This window comes from Drosophila mauritiana, chromosome 3R (assembly GCF_004382145.1).
Source record: "Drosophila mauritiana strain mau12 chromosome 3R, ASM438214v1, whole genome shotgun sequence".
Classification (NCBI taxonomy): Eukaryota; Metazoa; Arthropoda; class Insecta; order Diptera; family Drosophilidae; genus Drosophila; species Drosophila mauritiana.
The window spans coordinates 24,228,471-24,255,718 of NC_046670.1; the positions used below are offsets into that span (position 1 = coordinate 24,228,471).

General features: G+C 47.3%; 1 protein-coding gene across 1 annotated transcript; it reads left to right on the forward strand.

Annotated features, from left to right (window-relative positions):
• The first annotated feature begins 13,343 nt into the window (after positions 1–13,343).
• Positions 13,344–26,658, forward strand: LOC117144615. The gene is made up of 7 exons (XM_033309909.1): positions 13,344–13,520; positions 14,404–14,677; positions 15,117–15,438; positions 15,499–18,384; positions 23,210–23,489; positions 23,551–23,671; positions 24,706–26,658. The coding sequence occupies exons 1-7, from the start codon at positions 13,458–13,460 to the stop codon at positions 25,041–25,043; spliced, it is 4,284 nt and encodes a 1,427-aa protein (XP_033165800.1). The 5' UTR covers positions 13,344–13,457; the 3' UTR covers positions 25,044–26,658.
• The last annotated feature ends 590 nt before the right edge of the window (positions 26,659–27,248 follow it).

The following is a 27,248-nucleotide window of genomic DNA, read 5'->3' on the forward strand; positions in this document are numbered from 1 at the left end:
CAGCAGCAGTAGCAAATTTCTGAGCTATGCGAAAATGTCAAGCATTTTGTGTGCTTTCATTTTTGTATCAACAGCCTTGTGTGTATTTTTCTCTATTTTTTTTTTGTTTTTCTTTGTATACTATAGAGTATACTTTATGCATGCCTGCAGTGGACAGTCCGCGCACGCTCGTTCTCTCGGCCAGAATTGCCTTCCGGAATGCTTTGAGCCGGAGCGGAATTGGCCCGGCTATGCCTTTGGACCACTCTCTCGCGATTAACCTGCGGAATGTCAAAGTCAAGCCGGGATCGTGAGGTGGTGGCCAGGAAAAGGGCAGCGGTGGGTTGGCCACACAAAAAGAGACTTCATCGCATTTCCATCCAGAACAAACAGTTTACTTCTGTTGTACTACACAGAAAGAAATATATGCTTTTTATATATGTTCTTATTCAAAGAAGTATGTGTTCTTTAGTTTCGATATCAGAACAACTAGCCTACTAATTGTATTCCCTTTTGTTCGTTTTATTTGCCCGAAATTTTCGATTTCCGATTTTCGAGCAATTTTCTCTGAGTATCCTTATCTTCTCTATTTCGTGGGTTCTGCCCTCGTGGGTGTAGTGGCTTTCCAAGTGGTTTTTCAATGAAGTGTTAAGTGAGCAAAACTGCCTGGCCGCCTGTCCTCTTCAACACGCGCATGTGTGTGTGTGTGTGTATGTCCTTAGCTACTTTAGCCAGGATCCTCCCCACCCGCGCTTCTGTATGTGTGTGAGCCCTGGCTTGCTGTGTGCTTAGTTGTCGCAGGACTCTCTCCCGCTCGCTCACCTGGCAAATACTGATGCGGTCTGTGCACATCTCGCACCCAGAATGCCACTGGAAGCACCCCGGACCATCGCACTGCCATTGTTTGATGGTGGTTATAAAGCTGACAGCTGTCAGTTGGCAGTAAATTTGCTAAAATGTTTATTTGCCAAGCGGCTAAGTTTGCGTTTAACAGCAGGGCACACACTCGCACACACCGACACACAGACATGGCCACCGCCGCACAATCACAGACGTTGTGTGAGGCCACAAGGATACATTCGACCGGGGCCAAGGACGAAGGGCGAAGGACCACAGCCCAATGCCCCGGGATGCTCTCGAGTTGGCCAGGTTTAATCATTTATAAACAGCTGCAACAGCCGCTGCTACTACAAATATGCGAGCAATTCCTGGCATGGCTGGCATGACAAATGTTTTGGTACTTAATAATAGAATAATTATGGCGACACCATACTATAAAACAGTTTAATGATTATGATGCTCATATCCACATTTCTCTGCAGTACAGGAGGACAGCAGGGCTCACACACACACGACTTTGTGTACATGTGTTTGAGTTTAATTGCCATTTTGCAATAATGCGACTCCAGTCGGCTGTCCTTGAAGCATTTTCGCTTAGCCCACTTGCATTATCTGGGCCAAGCCATTTTCACTTGCCGGATGCCACTCAATTTTCAAATTTTCTGGATTGCCCCGAAAGTTGCCTCGTTACTTGCGCTACAGTGGCATAAAACCAGGCGAAAAAACGGAACAGTTTTTGATCATAATTAATAAAAAGTGTTTGAAAGAAAATTACATGCACTTTTTATAGTGGCTTAAAAAATGCGCAACTGATATAATTTTTTCCCTCAAGTCCATTGTCTTAAAAACCCATGAAACCGTTTTAATTTTGTAAATAATGGAATAAAATTGTTTCGCGGCTGAAAATCGCCGACAAACCGTATTTTTTTGGCTGTTGACTTTTCGCCGCCATATCATCGTTCTCGGTTCCGTCAGCTAATGGAGCTCAAACTTCCAACTGGGCGGTGAGAGGAGAAAAGTTAAATTTTATTGCATTTCCCGACCAACTGCTGCGAGCAGCGTTTCTTTTCGTTTTTATTATTAATTTATTAAAAGCCCGACGCCTGTCGTCTGCCCGTGGCTTTCGGTCGCTTTGCCGACTGGGATGTTCAACGCCTCGTAAACCTTGCCAAAATCATCGCCAACTGAAAATGGCAACTGGCTGTGGCAGTGGCAGTGGCAGTAGCAGAAAATTAAATGTAAATCCGACGAAGGCGGAGAAATCGCCTGAAAGGCAACAAACGAATCGAGCTTAATGCCCGGCAATCGCCATCAATGAGCCTTTCCACTCCCTCAATACCAATCCAATCCAATTCGCATTCGCTTGCGAGCTCTTGTGTTTATATAATTTAATTTCGAGGTGCAATCAGCTCGATAGGTTTTCGCAGATTTCCCAGGTTTTATTTTTTTCAAGCGCACGCGGATTTAGCTTGAGCATCATCCACATGATTATTACTTGTGGCTAAAAATAAGCAAGGAATTTCCGTTTCCGCCTGCGATGGCGTTTTTCAAAAACTATTTTCCACGCGATTTAACAACGAAACTCACTTTGATATCGCGTGAAATGTCCGCCGCTTATGTGTGAAAAGGGAAATTTAAATCAAATGCAGAGACAGTGAATTTTTCATAGCATACTTTAGCGGGCACAGCGAGCGCGGAGGTCCTGTCAACGCCCTTGTGCGCAGCGGGGGGTAGTTGGATTGGGCTGGGCTTGGCTGTGTTTGGTTTCGTTGGCAGCAGGATCCCGGCTACTAGCTGTCTATTTCGCTCTTTTGCCAAGCATCAACCTATTCCCGAGATGCCACGAGTGTGTGTGTGTGTGCGTTGCTCACTCTTTGATAAAAACCGAAATTAATTATTGACGAGAACATTGCCGCGGATGTTGCCTTTGCGTTCGCCCGTTGAAAATTTAAAAGGCGTTCGACTGAAAGAAGCGCACACCGCCACACTCGCACTCCGCACTTCCGTTTCCGCTTAAAAGCACAGAATGTGTTTGCTTTGAACTAGCGAAACTGTCAACGGCAACCGCAAACTATCGGCGGTAAGAAGGACCCGCATCAGAGAAGCCCTTAGCCAAGCCAGTTGTGAGCAAACAAATTAGTGTTTAATTATACATAGACAGTGCCGTGGCCACCCAGCCCAGCCCAGCCCATCTCCACCATCATTAAACGCGAAAAAATGCATCAAAGCGGCGTAAAATGAGTGAAAAATCCAGCGAAAGCCAACAGCGCAACAACAAAGACAAACACAAGCACAAAGCCAGGCAGAAAAAAAGGACAAAAAGCGGGTCAGATACTAACCGCATTAGAGGATGCAGAAGCGTCCGAAAGCGGAAGTGAAGCGCGTGACGGGGCCGGCCAAGCCGCCTCGTCTGAAGGCCGCCAAAAAGCAGTTGCAGTTCGAAAGTCCGCTGCCGCGAAGGACACGCGCCATGCAGCGGCAGCAGCAGCAGGACAACGACCATCCTCCCCAGCAGGAAAAGGAGGAGCAGCAGCAGCAGCAGCAACAGCAAAGGCAAGAGGCAGCAGACAAAGTCATTGCTATGCCGGGCAGCAGTCAGGATGCGGACACGGATGCGGCAGCGGAAGCAGCAGTGGACGTGCCAGAAACAGACCCAGATCCTGCCCAGCTCACGGTGACACAGTCGCAGTCCTCATCCTCCGCTGCAAGAAGGCGTCTCGCCGAGGGCTGCACCAGTCTTATGTACGCCTGTCAGCGGGGCGACATTGTCCAAGTGTTGGCCCAAATGCGCGAAAAGGTAAGATGGAAATGCACTGTAAGAAAACTCTAGTTAGTTGTACTATCATTCATATTAAATTAAAGTTCTAGGTAACCATTTTTATTCTTGCTTCTTATGTTTTTAATCAAGTTATTCCAACACACTATCTTTTTAGCTATTCTCTTATAGTTTTAAGTGCATTCTCTGAAACTATCCAGATACACTACTTTCGCGCATTACAACACGTGTAAAGTCCATGGCGAACAACAAGCCAACTGCGAGTGTGTAATGGAACAGGACTTGTCGGCCACCATAAAGGATAATGGCTAAGCCGAGGCGGTCCAAGCATGACAAGTTGACTTCTTCCAGGTCCGCGCCTCTTTGGCTCCCAACACAAAAGAAAAAAAACCAAAAACAAATCCAGTCATCTTTTTTGGGCGACGACAAAGGCACAAATCGGGGCAAAGGCGTAGCAAGATTCTAATCTTTCTGCAGTCACGATGAGCCGGCAGAAAGCTTAAAGCCAAAAGGAAAACCCTTTCGAGATCTCTGGAAGTTTGAGAGAGAGGGTGGAAATGGGGGGTCTTTAAATTTCCGTTGCAGTCATTTCGGCGCATTGTTCACAGTTCAGAGCGCCTAATTGCTTCATAAACATTTCTACAACAGGCTGGGCTGGCACAACAAAGGCGAGTTGAATTTGAATGCTGTAAATGGCAGGACATTTAAAATTGACAAAATAATCCCCCAAGCTTAGTTATGCCGGTCGAATGGTGAATGCTAAATGGTCCTTCTTCCACTCATCTACGCTCCTTGCTCCTTTTGGCCCATCATGACCATCATTTGATTCCGTTTCGACTGGTCCTTCATTCGTTCGCTCGTCCTGGTGTCCTCGGCCGTTCATCAAGCGCCTAAATATGCCAATTTCACATTTAATTGAAATTTGAAAAGTTTTTAATTGAACGCAGATAAATTTTCAAGGCTGCTTACTGGGAGCTAAAGGAGCCTGGTCATGTCCTCGGAAGCCTTTCGTCCTTCATTCCTGATGAATTTACCCCCTTGCCGGGCATCGAATTGTCATGTTGCTAGTTTCGCAATTATTCGCCAGGCATTGTGAGCTCTGACAAATGCCTTCATTTCCGGCCAGTTGGCGTGCCTTTCGTCCTGGTAATTGATATTGACGCCAAATTTGATGTGAAATTGCCCGACATTGAGTATTGCGCACAGTTCGACAGCGGCGACTTTTTGCGCAAATACTTAGATGAGTTTGGGGTGGGGTGAAATGGGTGAACCGACCCCTTCTGTCAGCTTACTCGGTCATGTAATTGCTAAATGACATTTTTGTTGGCCAACCTTGGCCGTAGAACCAAAAATAAAGCGCCCTTTCCCGCGATGCCGAGCAGTTCATTTGCCTGTGAAATATCGCAAATGCCGGCGATTATTACTTACTTTTGTGGGCCGCGTACTTTATGAGCCTCATAAAGTGTAACAGAAATATGGCCGCATTTGGCATTTTCGGTTTCGCTTTTGCCCCCTGACTGAAAAACATCATCGGGCCAATATAGCGAGCTCGGGCGAAAAATTGGTTTTCAACTTATGGGCAACGAGGCGTATGCGTAATGTGAATGTGCACTGCTTATGTCAATTACTCGGCGAAGGCGTTTTGCTTGTATTCTTGGAATACAAAAAACGTCTCGCGGTTCAAGGTTGTTCAGTAAATCTGTATATAATTACATCGCCAGTCGCTGACTGGTATTATTAATGTTCGGTTGCGGCTATATCCTTGTCTCGTCCTGTTCTCATTGCTGTTCTTGTTCTTGATTCAGTTATATCTTGTGCCTGCAGGACATATTTTAATTTGTCTTGTCTCCGCATATCTGTGTCTCTCTGTTTGCAGCTTTGATAAGGCCGCCTAAGCTATTAAAAGTTTTAATGTCTTTAATTTGCCGCCTGCTCTGGCCAACAGTCATTCTACTTGTTTTTTTTGTGTTTTTGCCATAGTATAATTAAAGAGCTCCACTTGGCTTTGTCGCCTGTGCTTTGCTATTGTGCTGTTTATTTAGCGCTTCTATATTTTTGTGGATATATTTTAATTGCGCTTATTGTCTGGAGCACCACTTGAACTATATGACTGGGTCTCTTTATTGGATTTCTGTGTTTTCGATTTATTGCCGTGTACAACATGGCGTATGAGTAACAATTATTGCAGAGCTCGGGCCAAAGCTTCTTACCCACACATTGGAAATATATATATATATATATATATATATATATATATGGGTGTATAGATATATACAGGGACACTGGCTTTTGTATATTGTAGCAGAGAACGCTGCTGGTGGCTTCTTGGCTTTTTGAGAGCACTCAAGCAACATTCATCGACGTTGTTTACTCGCCTGCTATTGTTTTGCTTAAACTTTTCATTGATGTTGGTTTTTCCAGCCACCCTTCAATATCTTGGGCTCTCGTCTTTATTGTCTGCCCGGGCTGTCGTTGTTGTTGCTGCTGCTGTTTTTACCAATTAAGACTTAATTTCTTAGAAAATAAAACTTTTTGGCTCCCGGCATTGTTGCTCCTGTTCCTCTGAATTCCCCAAGCCCGGTGCCCGCCTTAAGTTAATGTTAATGGCGTAATTGTCCCACCTCCGCGTGGAGGTCACTTCTCGCAGCTACACATAGCAGCTCCTGCCTTCAACTTTAAACCGCAATTTAGCCAAGAATTCGAAGCTGAAGTTTTACACCGCAAGTTGGTAATTGTACGTCTATCTATGTGTGTGTGTCGCTGCCTGCCGTCCCTCAGATTGCTGCAGGTGTGAATTATTTATTTTCACTTAAGATTTGAAGCGGTGCTGGTTCCTGCTCCTTTTCACTCCGCACGGAGTGTCCCAAGGTGCTGGCCACTGGCCCCGCTCCACGTTTGGGAGCTTTAAGTAAAAGTTTTCGCTGAAAAGTCAGCTGCAGAAGTTGATTTTAGCCAACCGAGTGCCGCAAGAGACTCTTTTGTTTGTTGCAAATAACATAATAACAAAACAAGCGGGCAACTTTGAGAGGTAGCACTGAATAGGGTTGATGCCCCCATTTCTGCAGCTCTTTCAGTTATCTAAGCAGGGAAGCATAATGTCTTATCAAAATTACTATGGACTTATTATCGAGAGTGAAATGAAATGTATTGTTTGTCAACCTTAAGCTATGAGGTATATACCCGTGCTAAACAATTCCAAACAGGGTATGCTGAACCTAAGGGAAAAGCAAGTGGGAATTTCGGTGCGATCCTGGGTGTACCCAAAACTTGTCGTTGAAAATTAATTTGGAATTCAGAAAGCGAAAGCCTGGTGTCTTCCCCTTTAAAATTGAAGCACCTCGTTGTTTTGGGAATGAACAGTTTCCATTAGCTGCTATTCATTGACCTTCAGTCGGCATTTTTAATTACGCCCGTTCATAGCACTTTCCTTTCCTGGATCCTCGTTTTCCTTCGCCCACTGCCGCCGCTCAATCAACGTGCAAATTATTATCAATTTGGCCGAAATGGCGAAAGGAGGACTCGGTGGCTGGTGCAATCGGATCCTTTTCCGGTGCCTTTGCTCCGGCCACTGCTTGGTAATTTTAATTGCGATTTTTTGCCACCCCTTTCTTTTTTTTTTTTTTGGCTCTGCAGCTGCAACACGTTTGGCACATTTTGTTGAAAATTCATTAAAAATGACGTCGAAAAAGTTTGCATTTCGCCCAGTTTGCTCCATCGCTTATTCGGTGTGAGTGTAGCGCTGGCTTTTCAATCGTTATTTCATTTGATTCGCCTTTGCCATTGCCATTGCCTTTACATTTGCCGCTGACATTCGGATTACTTCACGGCATCGTATCTATTTAACTTCAGTCGCAGTCATTTGAATTTTTAATTAATCGCTCGGCTGTTTGTCGAAAGTCAGGTGAGAAAGGAAGAAGCCAGAAACAAGGAGCGATTGGAATCCAATCAGCGCCAAAGGATCCCTCTGATTGGATCGAAATATTTGGCCAAAAACTGACCCACGACATTTGCATGCGATTTCGGACAGTTTTGCATGTCGGAATACAATTAATTAGGCTGCGAGGCCCAACAAATGTCCAAATAAAAGTCAGCGTTCCCAACGAGTTAAATTAATGGCAATGGGCGCTGGTGCTGGTCTGAGGTTTCGGTCATCATCAGAAGTTGGCCACGACGAGCGTCACTGGGCTAATTGAGCACAAAAACCCATTTCCAATTGGGTGGAGCTCCAACTTTGGCCGCCGGACCATATGCGTCGGCTTAGCCGGACAGCTGTCCAATTAATTAGAAACCACCAGAAATAGCAGACGGACTATGACGAGGATGACTCTCTCTCTCTGGGTTGAGTCGACTCAACTGACCAAAGTTTGCATTGGCAAATTAATTACTGAAATCGTAGAAATTTGTCTTGCAATGGAAGCCCACTACTGTTTGGCTTTCGAGATGACTTCCTGCCCAGAAGTTGGCGAGCTCCCAGCTGTCCAGCTGGCCTGGCCGAAGTTGCAGTCCAACTGGAGTTGGAGCACATATATGCAGTAGGATATCCGTGTATGAATTTGTATCCTCCTCCTTGTATCCTGCGCCTCTGATCCTGCAACATTTTTGCTCAAGGAAGCGCCCGGCGGGCTAATCACATGAGAGGTCCGGGGCAGGGGCCAAAAACTTTTGCCTCCGCATCCAACAATATTTGCTCCGAGTGCATAATGACAGTCAAAGTTGACACAAATGAGCATAGCTTGTTACTAATTTTAATGCGCTTCGGTGCACAGTTGGTCCTGTCAAGGAGGAGGAGGGGATGTCCTGGCTGGGATTTTGGGCTCGGTGTGGGGCAGGACAGAAAGTTTTTGTTGCGGAAATTACTCGGAATGCGGGACTGGCTGGTTGTGCATAATTTTTAATTGACCAAGTGAACTTCGCCAGCTCTGAGTTTCTAAAATATTTTGCAAGTTAATTCGATTTGGACAAAACTTGAGCCATGACTTACAACTTACAACTTGGCCAATGAATTATGCAGGCGACATGGACGCCAGCTCATCGCCAATCCCAAACCTCATCCCCAGTCCATATTTGCCATGTTTTCAGCTGGGTCTCCATCTAAAGTATGCATGAGCCGTGTACCCGGAATTGAATTGCCGTTAAAGCGGGAAAATTGCTCATGATGTTTAGCAAACATTCTACCACCTGAGATTTGAGATTGGTGGCGGTGGAAAGCGGTCTCGGTGTTTTCCAGCAGCTCAAACCGCCGGAAAAGTTTGTAGATCAAAATGAAAGTTTGCCGTTGTTGTTAATCCGTAGCACGGCATAAAAACTATGCGAAAGTTTAACTACACAGCGCAGGGAGTGCTGGTAAGCAGGATTCACGATTCCCGAGGACGCTGGATTCTGGATTCTGGATTCAGGATCCAGGCACCCGGATCTCGGATCCCGGCACATGGCATAATAATAATCCGTGCGGCAAACCTTTTGATGAGTTCAGGCCAAAGCGGATGAGAAAAGTGCGGAAGGGGGCCCCGAGCCAAAGTAGCTGTAAATAATTGCCAAAACTACTTAAGAATGCTGCACAGTGAAACGCTTCCTCAAGGATCAGCAGGTGGGCTGCCGCCGACTGGCGGGGATTGGCATGGTGCAAAAGGGTTGCCAACGGTGGGGCAGAGATGCCGCAACAAAGGCCCCGATGCCAGCCAACTGCAGTAAACGCAGCCAAGCGTCATTGTTGCTGCAGCCGCCAACGTGGCACTAATTAGAAGTATAAAAGGTGCCACAACAACAGTTAGAGAGCAGCATCATCCTTCTTCCCCCTGAGTGCCCCACAACTCACCTGTATATGTATATCCTTGCCGCCTGCCTGAGCAGCAGTTAAGCTTTGTCTGTCGAGCATGCAAATTATAGTTGCGGCGGAGGCGTCTGCCGACTTGAGACATTGCCACGCCCACATTTTCGCCTACTATTTGTACATATATAGGCGCTGCTGCCGTTTCTGGTTGGGGATCAAAACAGGGGCTACAATGAGGGGGGTACTTAAATCAAAACGTTTAAATTGAATAAATATCTGTGAGTCTTGAAATTATGATATATAGTATATGAGATATAAACAAAGTTGCATAATTTTAAGCATGTTATATTATCTGTGAAATTATTTTTATGATGTTGCTACCTGCGCACTTTGCCGCTTACGTTAATTAAAATACATCTTGAGGCAAATGTGATTAACATATGAATGGCACATTGTCCGCATAAATTTGCCATTGAGCAGGACTCTGTGTTGTGGCTTCTATGCCCTGTGGTCACTTGACATCTTAAGCGGTGGAAGACAGGCCGCAGCGGTTGCGACCTCGAGGCGCCCATAAAAGAGTTTCCGGTGTTTGCGGCGCAGTACGGGGTTATCCCGGGGTTATGCCGGGGTTATCCTCCTGCCGCAGGACATGCTGGGCGCCCGTTTTCGGGTTGCTCCAGCCTTTTAATGTGCCATTCTCCCGACGCGTCACACATAATTATGGCGGATGTGCTGCCCAACGAAGCGTTAAGTCGAATTCTCGGTTCTCCTTCGTGCCCAGGCCCACAGCCACAACAGCCAAAATCCCCAGGATGCCCAGGATAACCCCTGGAAGAGCCTCCCCCCTCCAAGATGCCAGTTGCCATTTGTGCCCTGTTCATGGTTCTCAGGCCATGCATGTATTTTATTTTTTATGCATTATCATGTAACTGTGTGCTTGCTGTTATTGTTGCGTCGGCTGCGTCGTCTTTCATTATTATTTATGCTTTATTTATATTTGTACGCACTTCCTGGCTGTGCCATGCCCCAGGATGCCCCCATGGAACTTGGAACTTGGAAGCGGGTGCCACACGGCGTATGCGTCATGCACGCCTACATGCTCGTGAATCAAAGGAGTAGAACAGAACACATCCTATGACTTCTGCGACCATACTTCCATCTCCATCTCCATCTCCATCTCATTGTTATGCTAATGGCCTACGATATATGAATAATAAGCCCGGCTACAAGCGCGACTGCTGACCGCTGCGTTGGAGACTGTGATTTCGAGCAGATCCTGTGGGTCCTGTGGAGTTTGTCCTTTGACGACGACAGTTGTCGCTTCAGTTATGCAAATGGCGAAAAGAAGGAAGTGGTCGAATATTTGATATCTTCATATATATGCTTTCGAGAGCAAAGCAAATTGTTTTCCCCTGTTCCTGCAGGACCTGCAGGCATATAAATCTGATGGACCCTTAAGCCTCGTATGCCACTGTTGGGTGTAAGAAACCCAAAGGAAGTTTTAAGTTTAGTTGTCGTTTCGGCATTCCCGGAAGCTCTTAAAGACAACAGGCGCATACAACACGTGCATAAGGTGGCTGGTAAGGGATCCAAAGGATGAGCTGCCCGGATCGAGATGAACAATCGTAAAATGTGAAATTTTATGCCTTCACCAGCCTAACTGTTGCTTTTTTTGGTTGGACGGCTGCCATAAATCGTGACTCGTGCCTTTTTAGTGCGCACCTTTTGTGTTGTTTTGTAGCTCATTTGCCATTAATCTGGCCAAACTAAAAGCGAGATTACCAAAGGCAGATGGGATAGCTTAACAGTATTTTGGCTTATGTAACTAAAAGTTGAGAAGTTAATTATGCACGCTATAGAGTCTAAAATTAATGGATAGTTTTATGCAGATAACATAGGATTTCTATTAGATATTTTAGAAGTATTACCAAAGTTCATAAATTCGAAGTTGCGTTGTATTTGATTTACTATTTAATTGTAATTTTTTTTATATATTTTTTGACTTATTTGCTGTTCCTTTCTGGATCCCACGTATACCTCGGGAAATTATGATCTTTGTGCCATTGTTGTGACCCCATTTTTACGCGGCCCAAGCACGTTTTATTTGTTTAAAGAACTATTAAAATGGCATAAGCAGGAACTCGAATGGCGATGGCAATCGTTTCGTGTGGGCCAACTGAAATGGCGGCCAGTTGGACTGTTCGGCTGTTCTACTGTTGGACTGGCCAACTGGCAGTGCCAAAGTTTTATCTGGCCAAGGGAGTGGAGCGGGAGGAGAGGAGCGCATTGGAGTGGGCCAGCTGGTGCTGCCTTTGGAGCGCATTGTTGTTGGCCGTATTTGATTATCGCATTTCATTTTGTGTCGGGTGAATGTAGAAAGTTGAATCCAAATTTGCATGACACCAACAGAAGCGGCCAGTGGGTGGATGGGTGGGTGTCAGCTGTTGTGGGAGGTCGAAAAGGAAAACGGCAACAATCACACCAACCATCATCATCATAATAATAACAAAGCAGCCAGTGGGAGAGCAACACTGCCCCCCATCCTGAGCTCCATTTTATTTTTCTACCATTGTGTGCGCCCGGACCAGCGAAATGCTGGGAGATGGGTTGTCAAAGTTTTTAGGTATCATTTCAGTTTATTTGAATTATTCATAATCCGGACGGCAGCGTAAGAAACAAACAGCAACTCAGACAAGGCCTGGCCAGCAGGAAAGCTGAAAATGCTGAAAAAGCTGGCCGAAGATAACGGAAGCAGCAAATAAAAATCATTCATTGTAAACATTTTCCCCTTGCTGCAAAGTTTTTTGCCAAACAAAACAAAAAAAAGGGAAACGTAGCCGCAGCTCAAATTCGATTCAATCAACAGAGAAATATGGAAATCCCACAGATCCCAAGGAAAAAATGTGAACCATATTCGGTGCACAACTGTAAATTAAGTGAAACATTAAATATTTAACTTGGAAAGAATTAACTTTTTGGGTTTTGTACCAAGGTCCTTCCTTACACCTGTTGAGCCCTTGCTGTCAGTTCTGCGAATCCTTTTGGCCATAAGAAGCACTTGCCCCTTTCACTTTCGCAAAGTAATCCCTTCAAGTGCGCCGATGCAACACGCAAATGCCTAATAGTCAAAGTTCACCTTCTCTTGTTGTTCTTGCCACAAGAGTTTCGCTATTGAACTCTTGTTTGACTCATGCTAAAATGTGCAATAAATTGAGCACTTGCCGCGGATCCGAGGAGGGGAGTTGGGACAGGTGAGAGGTGAGAGGTGGCCTCCAGTCCTCGTCTCACGACAGTTTTACAACAGTCACGCGATATCCTTTGCGCGATATAAATAGAAAGGCAACGTGCCCGAAATGTTTGTAAAAATTGAATGTTGGTTAGAAAAGCAACACAGTCAATCACTCAGCCAAACTGACAAGATAAACACCAAGTGCACTGAAAAAAAACTTATTTAAATCATTTCAGTGACTTTTGGCATCTGTTATAGTTTAAAATTTAATCCTTAATCCTAAATTTAATACCTAAATTAACGAGCAATTGTCTAAGTTTTGTGCAATGGCTGTAAGAAACTTGGCAGCAAAGTCAGCTCAAAAGGAGCCTATACATTTTTTTCAGTGAATGGGCAGATGGGCGTTGACTAAAGGGGCGTGGAAGCAGCAAGAAATTAGCACAAACTATGCCGCAAGAAAAGTTTGTTGCGAAGCCTAATAAGCGGCGCCCATGGGCGCCCCACAAAACGGCTGTAAAGAGAAGGGGCATGCCCCACGACCGCCCACGTTCATCCTCATCATCATCCGCCCCGTTGGCCGACGATTTGCCAACGTTTTCACTTTCACATTTGCGTGCTGCCGCTGACGTCGCTGTCTCTGCCGCTGTCGGCGTCGCTGTCGTCGCATTGCGAATTCCTGGCGGCAGCGGGCAAAGTTTTAGCATACTTTTCGGCGGCGGCGACAGTATTTTTTGTGCACTTGACATGTTTTGACACACTGCACGCTCCACGCTCGTTGCTCGTCGCTCCCACCCGAAATCCTTTGGCCAAAAAGGACGAAGGCGGGCCGAGGCTCCTGGCAGAGGGACGACGCAGGAGGAGCCATGTTCGCCGCGCCGCTGGAGTTTGATATTGTTTTGCGCGCCAAAAATGCAAGCGATAATCTGGTGAGCCACCACCACACAAGTCCTTGGCAACTCACCACGTTGCCCAGGACAACGGCTTCCAATCCTGCCCGCAGGACCCTGCACCCCCTCTTCCCCACTCGATGGCTACTTCCAGGCGTCGCTGTTAACATTTGTTTACCTTCGCTGTGCTGTTGCTTTAGTAACTGACCAACAGCGGTACGCAAAAGACCATTTTTCCACGACTGTTACCGTTTTATACATAACTGGCAATCATTTTTGCATGATTAACGCGCGAATATGTTTAATTATTTATTGGCCGGCCATTTTTGTGACATCGCATTAAATGCGCTGCCGGAGGTGTGATGCGTTTGGAAAAAGTAATTGCTTTTCCCCAATCAGCCACTCGACACTTGCACAAAAGGCCTGGCTGACAACCAATCGACCGACCAACCAACAACCACCACCAACAACAACAACAACAACTAGCCGGTTAAACAAATAAACAAACAACACTGCAACTACCAACACTCGATGCACACACTTATATTCTCCACCAAAATATTTGCTGGCAATTAAGCCGGAGACTGTGAAAATTACGCGATCCATCAAACGCTGCCCGCCGGCAAATTGGTAGGAGATGGGAAAGGGGTTGGGAGAGGGGATGGGAAAGCGGATGGGCATGGGGTAGTGTATGTCCAGAGCGGCGTGATGCAAATTGATGCAATATGCAAATGGCATTTTAATTAGTTTATTAATCGGCTGCGGCCTCAACTCAGCAGGTGCAATCGCCCCGCATGGCCATAATTTTCCAGCGGGCGAAGTAATTAATTTTTAACCCCCACCATCCATCCATTGCCACTTAACTAACTAAAGTGAATTCTGAATTTTGCTCTTTGTCGTTCTCCGTTTCATCGTGGGACAGCCGGAATTGCTGCGGCAGCGGGACCGAAGCCACCGCAACGCGCTGCACTACTGTGCCGCCCAGGACTCGGAAGGGAGCAAGGACCTCGTGGCGGCCGCCAGCATTGCGATCGCAGCCCCCGAGCTGCTGGAGTCGGCGGACGAGGATGGCTTCACACCGCTCCATCTGGCCGTCATCCAGGGCAACCTGGCCATGGTCAACCTGCTGCTGGCCAACAAGGCGGATGTGAACGCGGTGGACAATGAGGGCCATTCGGTGGTGCACTGGGCGACTGGTGAGTGGAGGGATAATCCTCGGAAACTAAACTATTTTTTTTGTTTGCCTAAAAGTAAACAATTTATGTTTATATTATTTTGTTTAAACAACAATTTGTTTACCAGCAGTTCACACTTGGCCTAGAAATATTTACATTGAACTAACTAAACAAAAAGCTTCAGTAATTGCATTACAAATAATTTTTCAACAATTTATTTAGGAGCGCATGCATTTTTCAATTAATTACAACTAAAAAGTTACTCATTTGTTGACTAGAAAAATGACAATTAATCAATGAGCACACTCATGAATTAAACGCGATTAATGGCAAAAAATTCTAATTAACTTTGGTTATACTTACAGACATATGTTTATGGAAAATCGTTATTAATATGATTTAATGTATACAAACTATTTGTTGTATAGTAATTAGACTAAATGCATCCTATGTTTTTCAGTTTGTGGGGAGGTGGAGTCCTTGCGAGCGGTCCTGGCAGCCGGAGCCAGTGTGGCCAAGCCCGACGCCAATGGTGGCACTCCGCTTCACTATGCCGCCCAGATGTGTGGCGCCAGCCATGATAGCAAGCAGCAGTCCAGTTCCAGCAACAGCTCGAGGCTCTCCCTTGAGATCCTGGGCATCCTGCTCTCCCATCCCCAGAGCAGTGTCGATGTCCAGGACAAGGATGGTCGCCAGCCGCTGCTGTGGGCTGCATCGGCGGGCTCGGCGAAGGCAGTGATTGCCCTGGTCAAAGCGGGTGCCCGGGTGGAGTCGTCGGATAAGTGGGTTTAGCATGTTACCCCACCCTAGTTCCATCATTAAATATCCCTAAATACTTTCAGAGATGGCCTCACTGCCCTGCACTGTGCTGGTTCCCGTGGACACACTGAGTGCATTGACACCTTGATAGGTCTGTGTGGTGCTTCCACGGATCTTATCGATTCCAATGGCTGCACAGCTCTGCACTATGCCGTAACGTTGGGCCACGCCGATGCCACCGCTAGATTGCTGGACTTGGAGGCAGATCCCAATCGCCAGGATCGCAAGGGACGAACACCTGCCCACTGCGGTTGCTCCAAAGGACAGTTTGAGACTCTTAAGTTGCTGAAAGAGCGCGGAGCTAATCTCTGGCTGCGCAATGCCAAGGGTGATCTGCCGCTCCACGAGGCCGCCGCCTCGGGAAGAAGAGAGCTCCTCGAGTGGCTACTTGCCCAGAGGCCCAAGCAAGTGAACACCACCAGCAATGATGGACGCAGCTTGCTGCACATTGCGGCGGCCAATGATTACACTGACATGTGTAAGCTGCTGCTGGACTATGGAGCAGATGTTAATGCCGTGTATCGGAACTCAAGAGGATTGGTCCTAACTCCACTGGATGGAGCTCTGCAGCGTGGTCATCGCTCCACGGCCAAGTTCCTGCAGGCCAACGGCGGTCAGCCGGCCAACAAGGTGCGATTGTCGAGCAGGAGGAGTGGGAATCCCTTCCACGAAACCAACGCTACTGACATGGTGAGACCCTTAAAGTATGTGGAGAAGGAGGAGCTGCACGATCTGCGCAGCTCCAAGAAGTACGTGGTGTACCTAAAACGCTCCGATTCGGATAATGGAAACGGGAATGGTAAGGCGGATGAAGGAGATGGGGATTGCAGCTGCTCGGAGCAAACTTATCGCAAGGAGCAGCGATTGAGGCACGTTTGTCGGCGACACAAGAGAAGGCAACTGAGGAGGCGCACCAGCAGTTGTGGGGAGTCCAAGCACGAGCGGTGCAGCGAGATCTGTCGCTCTAAGAGCAACATCGAGATTCGAAGGCGGAAGTCCAGGGAGCGGTATGCCAGCTCTAGTGAGTGGGAGGAGGAGAGTGCGGAGGACTCCTGCGAGAACTGTTGCTACCACAAGCGACAAAAGGATCGAGTGGTTAACCGTAAGCGTTCCACATCCTCTAGGAAGTCAAAAAACAGAGACAGCAGCGATCCGGACGAGAAGAATCACACGGAAAATCACTCATCGCCTGAGAAGGCTACGCGGAAGCCACTCACTGTCAATGGGGATCACCAGGCTGGCAACGGCAAGGATCAGGTCAGTGTCAAGGAACGACCACCATCCGCCAGCAGGCATCAAACGCCACCCACTAAAGAGGGAACCTTTATCAAGTCACCAACCCAGAGCGCAATGAGTGAAAAGTCCGGACAAATGGATAACCTCTTGGTAGAGGAGTCTCATGCAGTTGAGCTAACAGATGAAGAACAGGAGGCAGCCAAGTCGGTGGTCACTCAGGTTGACGTGCATCACGATGCCGAGGAAATCCAAACTTCCAAATCTTCCGAGGAAGCACCACCTGCAGGGGAAAATGGTAAGGCGAAGGAGTCGGAGCAGGAAGTCAAGCTCCAGCTGAGTGAGGAGGAGACGCAGTTGGTCTCCAAGGAGGTGGAGCAGGTGATCAAGATAGCTGCCACTGCGCTGAGCAGCGAGTCCAAAAGTTCCAGTGAGGAAAAGTCAGTGGAAAAGGACCCCCCCAAAGAGGGTCAAGAACCTGGGGAAAAGCATGACGAGGAGGTAAAGGAACACCAAAATCCCCCAACCCAATCTGCACCAGCACCACAGCCAACCACACCTCCACCACCCCCCAAGGAGGAGGCCGCAAAGCCACCAAGTGCCGCAGAACAACCACAGCCTAATGCCAACACGGTGGAATGGATGGAATCTGCGGCTGCAGAGCCAGCGTCTGTTGCCAAAAAAACCGAACAGATGGAGCAGGCTGAAGCCAAGCCGAAACCAAATACCAATCCTACTCCCACACCTCCGCCCACCGCTGCTCCACCCGCTCCTCCCTCTGCAGAGCCCAAAAAGCCACCAGCAGCACCACAGCCACGCCCATCCACAGCCCAAACGCCCACTCCACCCCAGCCGGAGCCACCGCAAAGGGAACAGGAGACGAGGCGCTCCTTTACACTCCTGCCTTCCGATTCGGCGGACGACGACCCAGTTCTGAATCCGAATTCAAATCCTCCAGCCTCAGCTTCCGATGAGCCGGCCGGTGAACGGAAATCGAGCTTCCAAGTTCTGAAAAGCGATGACTCCCTGGATGAAAACACAAAACGACCTGGACGCAAGGTCGACTACGAAGCGGGCAATCAAGTCTTTCAGGTGGTAGGCGAAGGGGCGTCTGCCGTCCAGCTGCCCAGTGCCGCGGAGCTGGAGAAGATGGACTACGAATATGAAGAGGACGAGTACGAATACGATGACGATGAGAGGGATGGTATTGATCCGGAGCACGATAGTGCCTTGCGTCGTTTTCTTAGCAGTGGAAGTCGACATGGAGTGGGCAATACCAGCGTGGCAGGTGGAGCAGCTGCAGCCGGAGCATCCATGGCGGATGACGCATGTGAGGGCAGTGGAGGAAGGAAGCGTCGCCTCAAGAAACGCGTGCGCAGCGGCAACAAAACGCGCAGCAATTGGAAAAACTCTCAGGATTCGCGCGATGGCGGCAACATGTCTGCCTTGGCCACCACCAAGGACCAGGATTCCGGTTTCGAGCCGAGTCCGCGGGCAGAGCGCAGCAAGATACCCACACTGCGGTCCTCCCACACCGCCCACATGCCGCGTAGACCCATCTACGCCACTTTGGACGGACGCTCCTGCAGCAGCCGGATGGAAAACCGCAAACCGGGAGACAAGGGCGCCTGCGACATGGGCGCCGTCACCCGGTCCATTCAGCGCAATATTAGGAGGTGAGTACACTGGGGGGAAAACACTGAGTTTGAATGTGTGTAGTACTATATTAATTAATTAATTATTAATTTTAAAGCTAGTGACTTTAGTGACAACCCAAGTTCAATCGATATACCTGAGTTAATTCAAATTATGGCTTCAAAAGGTGCTCCTCTTTTGAAGAAAAAACTTCAAAGTACTTGTGGAAGACAGTACTCCAGAAAATATGTACAAAATCGATATATGCAAATGGCCTTCGTTAATGTAAACTTATAAATTATCAGATTTTTCCCCGGTGGATGGCAAAGCGGTACAGATTGTCTGTGATTGCGGGGCAAGTTGCGAGCCCCGGAGAGTTGATGGCGGGATTCATTCATTTAAATTAATCTCCAGGCAGTTAGTGGCGCCAGCGAAGCTGCCTTTTTGGCCGTAGATTTATTTACTTGATGCTTGATTTTAATCAACTTGAATGTCCCGCTGCCGGACTCGCATCGCATTATATCACGCGCGCATTTTAGCTCTACAGTTGCGGCTACGAGGACCTCTTAATGTAATCAGACTGGCCGAAGCACGCCGCCTTAAAGTTAATTTAGCCAGGGATTTAATAGCCCAGGCGGCAGCATTTCTCATTTTTTTTTCTGGGTACTCGCTGTTTTTTTTTCTTTTTTCCTCCTTTTTTTTTGTGAAGGACTTGCCTCCATTGTTGCGCTGGTCAGCAAATAAATTGCCCAGCTTCCGTTCGCCATAAAAACGGGCGCTTTAAAGTTATTATAATGCGGTTAAAGGCAATAAACGCGGCATTAATGCCCATTTTTCGTGTACTTGAGCATGAACTATGAACCGCTGTTCCTGGATTTTAAGCCACGGGGATTAACGTCGATGATAAGAGGTGGATGGAGATGCTAGTGACACCTTTATCGGTGACAAGAGCTTAATTTTGTTATATACTGCCTTAATTACGAATGAAATGAAGAAAAAATGTTTCGAAGCGTAAATCATAATTTGTTCAAGTCCAGCACTGCGGTAATGTCCTGGCTGATTTATTCCAGTGCCCTCGAATGGCCAAAAATCTCGTCCGCTGCCAAACCGCTCTTGTCATTAGCCGTAATGCTCATTTCCGGCAAAGAGTTGCTCATTTTAATTAGCTGCACGGAATCGGACAGAGTTCCGGAGAAAGTTGCGGAGAAAGTGGTAAAAGGATGGGTTGCCCACCTGCGGAGGGATATTTTGTTTATGCGGAAACTTGAACAAAATATGAAAATTAGCCGCAAGCAGGCAGTCGTACTCGCTGTGAAGCAAAGTCTTTGCCTTCGTTTTTACAACTCACTAATGCTAATTGTAAATGGAATTAGTGCAGATTAGCGAGAGCATTTTGAGAGGTCCTCGAAGGCAAGGACGATTACCATTTGTGTTCGCTCTTCGTTTGCCGACTTGTTTCCGGAAAATCCTTTTGTGCGCCTCCGGGGGATTTCCCCGGGCATTATTTGGTGGCCGTAGACTCACACTAGCAATTAAACCAAACCTCGTGTGGCACTGATTTAATTTTGTCATTCGATGGTGGTGTTGGTGGCGCGGATCGATGCCATAAGCTGTTGCTCAAACTTAAAAGTCAATTGTATTTATTTATGGTATTTGCATAAGCCGGCACCGACAAACTTAATTAAAAAGCGTAAGCTGACTTTTATTAATTTTGCTAATCTGCCTTGTAGCCCATGAATAAATTTGCAAACATTCACCGAGAAAGAAAAACAAAACAAAACAATAACGTTACGAAAACAGAGGCGAAATCCGGCCGGCGAGCGCATTTCATAAATAATTCTTTCCACTTGACTAATGAAAATATTTAACTCGGCTGTTTGCATAAGCCGTAGCGAGAAAACCAGGCCAAAACGGCAGGAAAACCAGCGGTAAGATTGCGCCATGTTAAGGTTTCGACAAATACACGGCGTATACGCAATATACGCAAAACCGAAAGTCAAACAAGTGTCTTGCTCAGCAACTTTCCGAACAAGTTCCTCAACAAGTCGGCGGGGTGAGTCAATTAATTCCTGAAGACTATATATATATGTATTTATACTATATGGTTGGGCATTGGTGCGGGCGAAAATCCAAATAGAATTTACTTCGCAAAGTAAAAAAGAGATGTAAAAAAGTAAAAAGTGAATCCATAGCTCCCAGTCGAATACTTTGTGCGTTGGCATGGGGGTGTGTCGACCAGGAAAATACCATGAAAAGTGTGTAAATAGAGACTTTATTTTGTTTCGTTTCGTTTCGTATTTTTCATTTTCCATTTCTCGTTTTATTTTTGCATTCGCATGCTTTCACACAGACCCATCCGGGCAACTTTATTCTGTTTCCTCGCTTTGCCTCCGAAGAGATTAAAATTTTATCTGACGCATAAATTAAACAAATAACTTACACCGCTGCGTTGTTGTGTGCGAATTTTGTGTGTCCCAAAAGCAGCAGCAGCAGCACAGGTGAGATTTGGGATTTATAATGTGCGCCCACGTAATTGACGTTGTTAAATATTTGGATTTCGTTTTTCGTCCCCGAAATGACCCGACTCCAAGTTTATCTGTTGTCCTTGGGCCAGATTTGAGTTTTTTTTGGTAGGTAGAGCGGTGGATGGAATTAGCCATATTTGTTCACCGACTTTAAAATGTTGATTCTACTATCATCCGTAGTAGTTGCTTCGGAAAATTCATTAAACTTTGAGCGATTAGCTAAAGCCCTGGCCAAACGATTTTCTTGGTTTTCCCTTGCGAATCCCAGACAGCCCAGCTGACTGAGCCACTTGGCCAAGTTTGAAGCGCTGGCTCAAAAATATAGCCGTAATGAAAAATGAAGCGCTAAAGTTTTCGTGAGCCGCACACTTTTCGCGAATTTCCAAGGGGTGCGACTTTGTCAACACTTTTGGCGGCCATCGATTTTCGAATGGGAGTCGTCTTCTGGTCTACTGTTGCACTGTGCAAAACTGGCAACGTGGATATGCAGGTATGCAGGCCACGTCATTCTGGATCCTTCGGCGTGTTCGTGGGCCAGCCATTAACACTTGGCAAAAGGTTCTCGCAACGCTTTTGTGCTGCTGGTGCGGCACAAATTGCTGGCGGGCGGGCGGTACACTCGTTGTTGCAACTTGTGCAGCGCTTAATTTCTTTGCATTTTGTTGTCGTTGTCAGTTGGAAAAGTGAGAGAGAGCTGCGCCTATCCCGGCCCGGCGATGATGGTAGTGATGGTGGTGACGGTGCTGACTTCGCCGCCGGCGGGTTTTCCACTTCATCCACTTTGCCTGCGCACTGCGTGCACTTTTTGCCTGTCACATTTGTGTCGCAAACAGGAAGAGGTGGTACGTGGCTGGCTGTTGGGTGGCTGGGTGGCAAGTGGATGCCACGTGGGTGGCTGTCAGTCAGTGGGTCTTTCGGCCGGTGGGACAGTTGGTCGCTGCGAGCGTTGCAGGCAGTGGAAAAATGTGCCACACAAAATCAACGCGCACAAGAAAATGAAATGAAAGTTGTACTAGGCGAACGTAGAGCGGAAACGGAAATCAGTGGCAGTGGCACAAGCGAAGGGTGGGGCGGGGCGGGGCGGTGGGGAAGTGGGCGAATAAAAAAATATGCCAAGGACAGTATTGCAAAAAGTATTTGCACAAAGCGAAAGACTTGCAAAGAACTGAAGCGCAACCGAATGGAGCCAAAAGCGAGGCGTAAAATTGAAAAGCGCTTCGGCAAACAAGTGATGGCGATGGTGAAGATGAACATGAGGACGGTGGCCACGTTAAGATGGGCCATGGCCGTGATGATGACGATAAGGACGGCAATGAAGATAGAGATGACGATGGCGATGGCGATGACCACCGATGATGACCACTGGTGGGGCAGCAAAACAAGCGGAAGAACGCTGGCCCGCTTTGAAGTCCGTTCTGCGGGGATTTCGCTTGGCTCCTTGGCCAATTTATTACGCAGCTTTTGGCTCACAAGGATTCTTACCTATTTATTGCCCGCCCTTTCCATCCGACCATCCCGCCAAGCATCCATTCCACGAGCAATGAACTTTTGTTTCAAAGTCAAATTGTTTTGCATAATTTCGCGCAGCGCAGCCAAGTGGCGAGCAGTGTCAAGCGGTCTCCTCCTCACCAAAGGCAGCTGCCGCTGGGTAAACAGTTTTCCAAAACGCCGCTCCAGCTCCGCCGCCTGGTTTTTTGCACTCCAAGTGCACTCGACAAATTTGCTTAGTTTTTTCGGTGAATGCGCCGCTCCTCTTGCGGCGAAAAAGCTCGGACGTCATTCGTTGATTTAGAAGAGTCCGCTGGCCCGCAGTCGAGTTAAGGGAGCAACTTTCGAGGGGCACCCAAGATGCATATCCTTATCCGCATCCTTGTGCCCCTTAAGCGCTGAATTTCGCTGTTTACCTAATTTTTAATGAAATTTCTAATAACATTTTATGGCTTAGAGGGCGCCGTTAGCGGCTTTAATTTGACTCGCCTCGTTTATGCTCGTTCGCTCTTTTTTTTCCCCCCGTCCGCTCCTCAATTATTAATAGAATTTTTTCCGCGTACGCACTTTAGTATTTTTGAAATTTTAATAACATGATGCCTTTTATTGCGCTCCGGCCTGGATCCTGGATGGAGCCGAGGAAGGTCCTTTGTCAGCTTTGTCAGAACAGCGGACTGCCTTTTTCTGTGACTCGCGAAATATCAAAATGACAATTTACGTACATTTGCTAACATTTATTTTGCAAGGCCCTGGCACGCTGATTCTTATTCTCATTCGGATTCAGATTCGGATTGTGGAGATGATGGGAACAATGGGTGCAATGCTAATGGCCTTCAATCTCCTCCATTCGCAGATATTACATGGAGCGCAAGATCTTCCAGCATCTCCTGGAGCTCAAGTCGCTGCAGATTCGCTCCAGCAAGCTGAACGAGGCGGTGCTGGTGAAGCGGGCGGTGGACGACTACCACAAGTCCTGTGTCCTTCTGGGCGGCGAAACGGGCACGCGACTCAGGCGCTACAACTTCAGCGAGTACACGTTCAAGAACTTCGAGCTCTTCCTCTACGAGACGCTTAAAGGACTCCAACGTCCCGGCACCAACAACTTCCAGAACATCAACGAGGTGTACGAGGAGGTAAGTTGATGATTAAGTGCCGCTCATCCAGCTGGCTCATCCAACTCCATCTCATTTTCAGGCGGAGCGACGGCTGAGTCCGGATTACAATGCCTACGAGAAGGCGCTGCAGTGCACCACCAAGACGCACCGATGTCTCCATGCGGCCCATGCATACACGGGAATACCTTGCGCCGCCTACAGTAAGTAATCTATTTGAGAAGGAATCCTGAAATTATAATCCTTGCTAACTTAAAAGTTCAAAAACGAACGAAAGCTCAGTAAAAGTTGAAATCGCAGTTAATAAGATTCTTATTTATTTTCAATTAATATTTTTTCTTTATATATTCTTTATGTTTGCGTAGTATGTGTCCAATAATTTATCAAAGTACTTAACTTAAGGATTAGTAAACATAGCAGGTAGATAAAAAGTGTTTTCATAGCAGAATGAATTGGACGGCTTAATTTAGCTTGTTAAAAAATATATAATTGACAGCGCTGACGAAAAATTATTCAAAGAGTTGGAATATTTTTATTTCGGCATTAAACTTTTTCTTTTGGTGCCGCGTCTTGCTGCTCCGATTTGCTCGAGGGCGTTAAGCGGCTCTATGCGAGCGTGAAAAATGGCACCAGACAGGCTTTTGGCCGGGCCAAAGAGTCAAATCGCCTGGCCAGCGGGTTGGCAACACTTTCGCCGGGTTGAAGAGTGGGTCAAGCGAGCGGAGGCAGCGGACAATCGGACACTCGTATTCAAAGCAGCTACTTGGCCAGCTGCCGGGCATAAAAATATAAATCCTAATTACGAGCAGTTTATTCGGTGCGGGGCAAATTAAAAAAGTGTTCTCGACCCGGCTTTCTGGATTTCTGGCTCTTTCAGCTTTTATTACATCTTCACTCGTAGGCGGAATGCTCAAAAGGATGCGTCGGGCTTATGCCAAATTAAAAACGCATTCATTTCACCGCTCCCAACCGCTTTCATTAACGTGCCCTTGTTTGTCTGAAAGTAGCTATGGTAATCCCGCCGAGATGGCCCTTAATCCGGCACCCAAAAAAGGTTACCAGGAAGCTTCTCCATTTCTTAAAACTAGCTGTTTTTACCCATGCAATTTAGCTGAGTGTTGCACCTGCAGGACACCTGCCAGGCGATGGCAGTCCATTGTAGTTCGCTGCGATCTGATGATACGCGGAATCATTAATCTAATGTTTGCCAACGCATTTTTTTTCTTTGCATTTGCAGTTCCCATGATGAATCACCACACGATGCCGAAGTTCGGCTTTGGACCGTACAAGAAGACCGGCAGCGTGAGCAGCTTCTTCCTACCGAAGATCCTGACCAGCGGGCGCGCCTCCAGCGGCCGGGCGGGCGGCATGGGAAGCGCCAGCGGTAGCCGCTGTAATCACAAGGTGGCGCTGGAGTTGTCGCATGGCAAGAACAAACAGCTAATTTCACTGCCCGCGGAAAAGCTGGACAGCAACAAACGATATTACGTCACGTTCACAGTGAAGGACTCCTCGGGGCCATCGGCGTACCAGCAGCAGCAGCAGCAGTGCGGCAATCCCGCGAGCGGCAAGTAGTGCCCACCGGCGGCATACTTCACACACATGCGTATACGTAATGTGGCGCACGGTGCGTATACGCCATCGGGCATCGTCGAGGCATCAGGCGCCCGCATCTTCAGGCTGCATGTTATGCTGTTTTTGTGCTGTCGCTGGCTGTGCCACTGCTGCTGCTCCAAATGCATTAAAACAATGCCATCGCAACATTTTGTGTCACTGCTCCCGCCGCTGTTGTTGCCATTGTTGTGGCCACCCGTTGTCCGCGTTGCCTTTTTTCCATTCGCTTCCTGTCCTGATGCCGTAGTAATGCCACGGAAAATGCTGGCTTCTGCTGGGTAGTCCAATTACATTGGCAAAATCAAACTCTTTCAGCACTTAGACCTTAAAAACTCTTTGGCTTCTTAAAATACATTGACTTGGTTAAGTTGAGAAGGAATTTAGTTTAATTTTAGCTTTCATAGCTAGCTGCTTAGTGGTATATCTTGCTGACTACAGGGTATGCGAGTGTCCACCGCTGCTGTTTCTGCTGCACTTTAAGATGGCCAACTGCTGATAATGGATGATGGCTCTGCTCTGCGGCTGTCAGTTGAAGTTGTCACGCCAGCAGCGATGCAGGCAGCAATGGCAGCGGGAAAAGCAAAAGCAGCAGCACCAGCGATTGCTAAGGCAACGGCAGCTTAAATTATGTGGTCCTCCAAACCCGGACAGTTCAAATGTTCGGTTGTTCAGTTGCTCAGTTGCTCAGTTGTTCAGTTGTTCAGTTGCTCAGTTGTTGGGTTCTTCAGCTCCGCGCTGCGTTGTTTGCCTGTATTTCGCATTCTTTTTTGCCGTCCGTTTGTTTGTTTGTCTGTCCGTTTGTTTGTCCGTTGGCACTGCCGCTGCGCTTTTATTTCAGTTTTTCATTATCATTTTATGTCGCAGTCGCTGGTTCCTGTTGTTTGGAGGGGGCTGGCGTGCTCCTAATGCCGCAGATAAGCGTTGTTATTAACGCTCGGCTTACCAGGACTAGGCGACAGGCGTGAGGACATGCCACCCATCGTCGCTTTTGTCCACAGAAAGGACATGCTGGCGGTTGGTGGAGCTCGGGGAGCAGGAGGAGCAGGAGGAGCAGGAGGAGCAGCAGCAACAGCAGGGGAGCAACAGCAGAAGCTAAAGCAGATTCAGAATCAGCGAATGAATAAATGTAAAATATGTACCGTGCATTTCTTTGGCATTTCAACATTTTTACTTTATTTGCAATTTTATTTACTTGTCTGCTTGTGCGCTCGCCCTGCCATTCCATTTTTCCATACCATACCATACCATACCATACCAGACCATGCCATCCCAGCCAGCCAAGCCATTCAAGCCGTTGTTTGTTTGTTTGCTTACTTGGCGCTGAGTGCATTGTAAATGGAGAATAATTGCATTGCATACAAAAAGCGTCGCGATTTTTAAATTGTATAAGCGAACAGGAGCAGCAGGAGCATCAGCAGCAGCACAGGAGCAACAGCAACGTGCAGCGTAAAATGATTTCTTTAAATATCAAATTATAAGAGCGGAATGCATAATAAATTCTATACTTTAAGAGTTCTCGTTCCGCGTAGACCTAAGGCAGCTGTTGCGAAATAAACGTTGAAAATGTCTAACTTGATGCGGCAGCTTCATGCATTTCGCACACACTCGAACCATCACCATCACACGTGGCCGTAGTCAAAACAATGTCAAAAAACAAACGCCCACTCAGTAACCACCACCCACACAGCCACCCACCCACTCGACCGCCCACATGTCCTTGGCATAGATGCGAAAAGCGGGCTGATTGCTCGCTTCGCAGGCGCCGGTATCATTATTTCAGCATCTGCCGCAACGACGACGACTGCCGCTGACAAAAGGAACAGGCTGGCAAAAAGGAAAACATTTTTACGGCATTCTCGGCATTTTGGCAGCCACCTCCTCGACTCCTCCACTCCTTTCCCCGTTGGCGTTTTTGCTTGTAAAACTGGTTGGCATTCTTATGGCTGCCATGAATGTCAGACGATGGAAGTGGCTCCTACATCTGCGGCGGCAACTGCAGCTGTCATCCAACCAGCCAGCGATCGCAATAATCACCGGGCTCAATCGAAGCCATTATGAGTTTGGCCAGGGCAACCATTCGGCCATCCGATTGCTAATTGAATTCCAAACTGGAGCATGCAGTCGCCTCCATTTTCCATTGGCCAGACTGACAGCCAAAAAGCAGAG

Coding starts and splice junctions, on each gene's coding strand:
- LOC117144615 (XM_033309909.1), top strand. CDS start 13,458: ATGTTCGCCGCGCCGCTGGAGTTTGATATTGTTTTGCGCGCCAAAAAT. Junction 13,521..14,403: donor AAAATGCAAGCGATAATCTG/GTGAGCCACCAC, acceptor ATCGTGGGACAG/CCGGAATTGCTGCGGCAGCG. Junction 23,490..23,550: donor TCAACGAGGTGTACGAGGAG/GTAAGTTGATGA, acceptor TCTCATTTTCAG/GCGGAGCGACGGCTGAGTCC.